General features: G+C 35.4%; 2 protein-coding genes across 2 annotated transcripts; both read right to left on the bottom strand.

Annotated features, from left to right (window-relative positions):
• Positions 1 to 1,012: 1,012 nt before the first annotated feature.
• Positions 1,013 to 2,656, bottom strand: LOC134255130 (putative nuclease HARBI1). The gene is made up of 3 exons (XM_062737644.1): positions 2,434 to 2,656; positions 2,099 to 2,210; positions 1,013 to 1,948 (listed from the first exon to the last, which is right to left on the bottom strand). The coding sequence occupies exons 1-3, from the start codon at positions 2,572 to 2,574 to the stop codon at positions 1,923 to 1,925; spliced, it is 279 nt and encodes a 92-aa protein (XP_062593628.1). The 5' UTR covers positions 2,575 to 2,656; the 3' UTR covers positions 1,013 to 1,922.
• Positions 2,657 to 3,076: 420 nt separating this feature from the next.
• Positions 3,077 to 3,837, bottom strand: LOC134255132 (uncharacterized). The gene has a single exon (XM_062737645.1). The coding sequence runs from the start codon at positions 3,810 to 3,812 to the stop codon at positions 3,378 to 3,380; it is 435 nt and encodes a 144-aa protein (XP_062593629.1). The 5' UTR covers positions 3,813 to 3,837; the 3' UTR covers positions 3,077 to 3,377.
• Between the last annotated feature and the right edge of the window lie 284 nt (positions 3,838 to 4,121).

Here is a 4,121-nt window from a genome sequence, read left to right as displayed (position 1 = left end):
CTCTCTCTCTCTCCTCTCTCTCTCTCATCAAATGGAAAAGAAATGAAGTCCATTCTTCAATCTGCAAGAGAAAATTGGTAGAAAAAACGCTAAACTGATTTTTTAGCTCACCTGAGCAGAAGGCTCAAGTGAACTTTTCTGATCACATTTTGTCCGTCGTCCGTCAGCCTGTCCGTCCGTCTGTAAACTTTTCACATTTTCAACTTCTTTTCAAGAACCAATGAGACAATTGTAAACAAACTTGGTACAAAGCATCTCTGGGTGAAGGGAAGTTAAATTGTTAAGATGAAGGGCCAAGTGTCCTTAAAGGGGAGATATTCAAGAAAAGACAAAAATAGGGTGGGGTCATTAAAAAAATCTTATTCTCAAGAACCACAGGGACAGGAAAGCTGAAACTTATGTGGAAGCATCATTGGGTAGTGTAGATTTGAAATTATTAAAATCATGACCCAGGGGGAAGGGTGGGCCACAATAGGGAATCCAAGTTTTACATAGAAATATAGGAAAAATCTTTTAAGAATCTTCTTAAAAACCACTGGGCCAGGTAAGCTGAAACTAATGTTGAAGCATTCTGGGGTAGTGTAGATTCTAAAGTATTTAAATCATGAAAGGATAGGGGGTAGGAGGCACGATAGGTATAACAAGAGGGGAAATCTGGTAAAGAACTGCGATACCCAAGTTATTCAGGTGAGCGATGTGGCCCATGGGCCTCTTGTTCAATTAAAGGAACAAACTATTTTTATGGCAATGAGGTAAATCAAAGTCTCTTACAATAGGGACATTTAGCTCACAATATAAGTAGGCAACACATAAAGAGTGGTGATGTTTCATTTTTTTTACAGGTGAAGCAAGAAGAAGAAGACCAAATGAACTTGAGGATAAAAACTACAATTTAGATAATGAGAGAATAGAAGAAGAAATTTTAAAGATAAAAGAAGAGAGAGAAGTCCTTGCAATCAAGAAAGAGGTCTTGCTTTTAAAAAAACAGAAACTTGTTTGTGAGATTCAGGCTTCATATCCCTCTTTTTTGACTGAGCTCTCTGCAGAGCTGTAGTTTTTCATGTTTATTAAAAGAATCATTATGAAATCATTATGAACATTAAACAAATAATGTTTCTGACTAATTTTCTTTCTCATTACATACAAAGCTAATTTTCAAAAATACAAAAAAAACAACAAAACAAAACAGAGTTTTCATAAGTCAGCTTTTAGTGACTTAGTAGTTCTTAGTTAAACAAGGGGACCATGGGCCATATTGCTCATCTGAGCGAGTCGATTGGTCATGAACAACATTCTTACTGACAAAATAAAAAAAAAATCCATTGGTGTTTGCCACTCTCTTCATGACACCATCTCTCTGGTCAGGAAGTTGAAATGAATGTACGTTATGGAATGCTTCTGCAAAGAATGTGGTAAAATGTCAAGCTCCTTTGGAGCGGGGATATAAATATTTTATTATAGCTAGTTTTCTACTACTACTGTATAAGTTTTTTTTTTTAATTTGCTTGAGATTTGATATTGACACATTTCTATTCAAAACATTTAAGACCTCAGAAGAACCCTTGTGTGATAGATATCCTCTTTGCAATTTCATCATTTCTTGCCTGTGGCAAAGGACCATTAATTACATGATGCTGGCACTCTGCAATATTCAAATCTCGGCAGTCACTGCTGATCATGGTGTCCTTTCTCTCCACGCCAATGTTGTGAAGTATACTACATGCTGTAATGTATGTGACTGCCTGGTCAGGTGTTGTCCGGAGACCAAAATGCAAGGCCTGGAATTTCCTCTTTAGAATGCCAAAAGTTTGTTCTATCACAACCCTGGTTCTGCAAAGACTTGAGTTAAATCTCTCCTCAGATGGGTCACGAGGTGTCAGATAGGGAGTTAATAAATATTTCGTCAGAGGATACCCAGAGTCTCAAAGTAAAATACCATCAACATCACCTGCATTAAAATGAAATGTGATTGTAGGTATAATTCATATAATTTGCTGGTAGTTGGCCTGTGCAAAAGAAGGTTTTGTATGCATATTACAGTCATGTAGTATTTATATAGAGAATATGAAGTACTGAAAGAAATTATTAATACTGGTACCATTTTCAAATTTTTGGTATAAAGCAGATGTCCTCCAAATTCTGGCATCATGACAAGACCCAGGCCATCGGGCAGAGAGTGAGGTGATTCGGAAATTTGGATCACATACCATCTGAAATAAACATAACATTATTATACACCTGTTATTTCATTCCATAAATTAAAATATCTATTCAGGCTTTTATTTATTTCTTTAAAAAATGTTAGGAGGGAAACTGAATGAGATTTCAAAATATTTATTTTGTGAAATACACACATAGTACCTGAACGTTCAAGCTATGTAGAATATGAAAATACTTTTCACCATAAGTAAATAAATAAAATTGTTGTTTTACCTGTATGTTCAAACTGTGGAACCCTTTCCGGTTCACATAGTCAGCTTCATTTTCATTTGGTCTACTGATTTTGATCTGGGTGCAATCTATACATCCAATTACATTTGGAAAACCTGTAAAGACAAAGTCATGGTCCAACATATACACTGTACATATATTGCAGTGTGATTTTTTTTTCAATTATTACAAAAATATAAATTACATAGCCGTAGGAACCAGGGTAGGGGGGCAATTATGCCATTAAATACATGTAGAATTCTATAGAAAACATAGCTATTACATGTATAATGCTAGTGTCCCCCTCAATAAAAAAAATTATAATGACTACCCCCCACCCTATTTTTCATCAAAAGCTTTTTGTTTTATTTTTCCTCTTTTTTTCAATTCTCATATATTATTTAAAAATTTTTAAATTTAGACATCAACTTTTGATGTCTTCCTCATTTCCTTACACCTCCTTTAATATTGAATCATGATATAATAATTATAATGATTTTAATTGTTGCTTTTTTTGGCTTAGATATATTTTTATTCTTTCAAGAAATAAATTTGAGACATTTTTATTATATGTTATTTATAAGAAAAAAAGAAAAGAAAATGATCTATCTTGCGTATTGGTATTAAACATGTTGAAGTATTTGGGAGTACACATGCCAATGGATCCGCGCGTCTTTCTCATGCAGTAATTCCCCTTAAATTGGAACTCTTATAAGGAAGAAAAGCAGTAAAATGAGCGGTTTGTTTGTTTTTTTTCCCAAATACCAAACAGTCAACACCATTTACAGTTTCGGCGATAAAACTTATGTGTTGTTAGAAGTTGCATGGAAACTTAACAGCAGGAAACGGGACTTTATCAGTAAAGTAAGTGATAAACATTAAAATGCATGTGGCGCTAACGTTTGAAGTGAGGAAACTGCTATATGAGTTTTTACATGTCATTTGATTTACGTACCAGCTATTCTCCTGAAACCTTCTTTAACTTTTGTTGCCATTTCTCCGACAGGAAAGGAAATGTATAGTCTGGCGAAAACAGCAACTATAGCTGAGGCAACTGCTTTGACAGATCTGCCTACGGACGATTCTGAAATTCCGAGACTGTCCCCTACCAGACGGAGATGAGCCCCTGTCGCCACAAAACGTAGGAACAGCAAAACTTGGAAGAGAGGGGATATTGGACTGTTCCTGTTAGTGTCAGTTTTGAGTTCCTCATGGAGTCCATTGACTAAAAAGTTAATCGTAGCGGGTCGGAATCGATAGCGCTGAAAAATCTCCTCTTCCTCCAGCGTCTCCAATGGGTTGCTCCTGTCCCTAAACACTCTTGGTCGTGGTAAAGCATTTTGTCTGCGAAATCTTCTTCTCCTTCTATGCACAGCAGCCATTTTGGATGGTTGAGAATAGAGTTAAGTAACCAATTTTGTGTACTCAAATTTTTAAGAATAAAACTGAATTGGAGAATTTTTTTATTACTCAAAAGTTTTATGGCGGCGGCAGACTCTGAGAATTTGGGAGTTGAGAAAATTTTCAGTCTGGAGAACATTCTCAGACTTAAGAATCGTTTCACATGGCTGGAAAACTAAAGGATACGTTAACAATTACATTGTCTATTCATGTGCCTCAAATCTTTAAATAACAATTCGTTTAACTCTGTCTTGGCAGTTGTTTTCTGATAATTTGTCCTTAACCAATTA

This window comes from Saccostrea cucullata, unplaced genomic scaffold, assembly GCF_032062105.1.
Source record: "Saccostrea cucullata isolate Sc308-1 unplaced genomic scaffold, CSIRO_AGI_Scuc_v1 ctg16389, whole genome shotgun sequence".
Lineage (NCBI taxonomy): Eukaryota > Metazoa > Mollusca > Bivalvia > Ostreida > Ostreidae > Saccostrea > Saccostrea cuccullata.
This window is presented reverse-complemented; position numbering and strand designations above follow the sequence as displayed.

What these genes read in the sequence shown, in the direction of transcription:
- LOC134255130 (XM_062737644.1), bottom strand. Translation starts at nt 2,574, where the DNA reads ATGTTGGACCATGACTTTGTCTTTACAGGTTTTCCAAATGTAATTGGA. An exon ending in TCCACAGTTTGAACATACAG is followed by an intron (nt 2,211 to 2,433) that starts GTAAAACAACAA and finishes TGTTTATTTCAG; the next exon opens with ATGGTATGTGATCCAAATTT. An exon ending in ATACCAAAAATTTGAAAATG is followed by an intron (nt 1,949 to 2,098) that starts GTACCAGTATTA and finishes ATTTTAATGCAG; the next exon opens with GTGATGTTGATGGTATTTTA.
- LOC134255132 (XM_062737645.1), bottom strand. Translation starts at nt 3,812, where the DNA reads ATGGCTGCTGTGCATAGAAGGAGAAGAAGATTTCGCAGACAAAATGCT.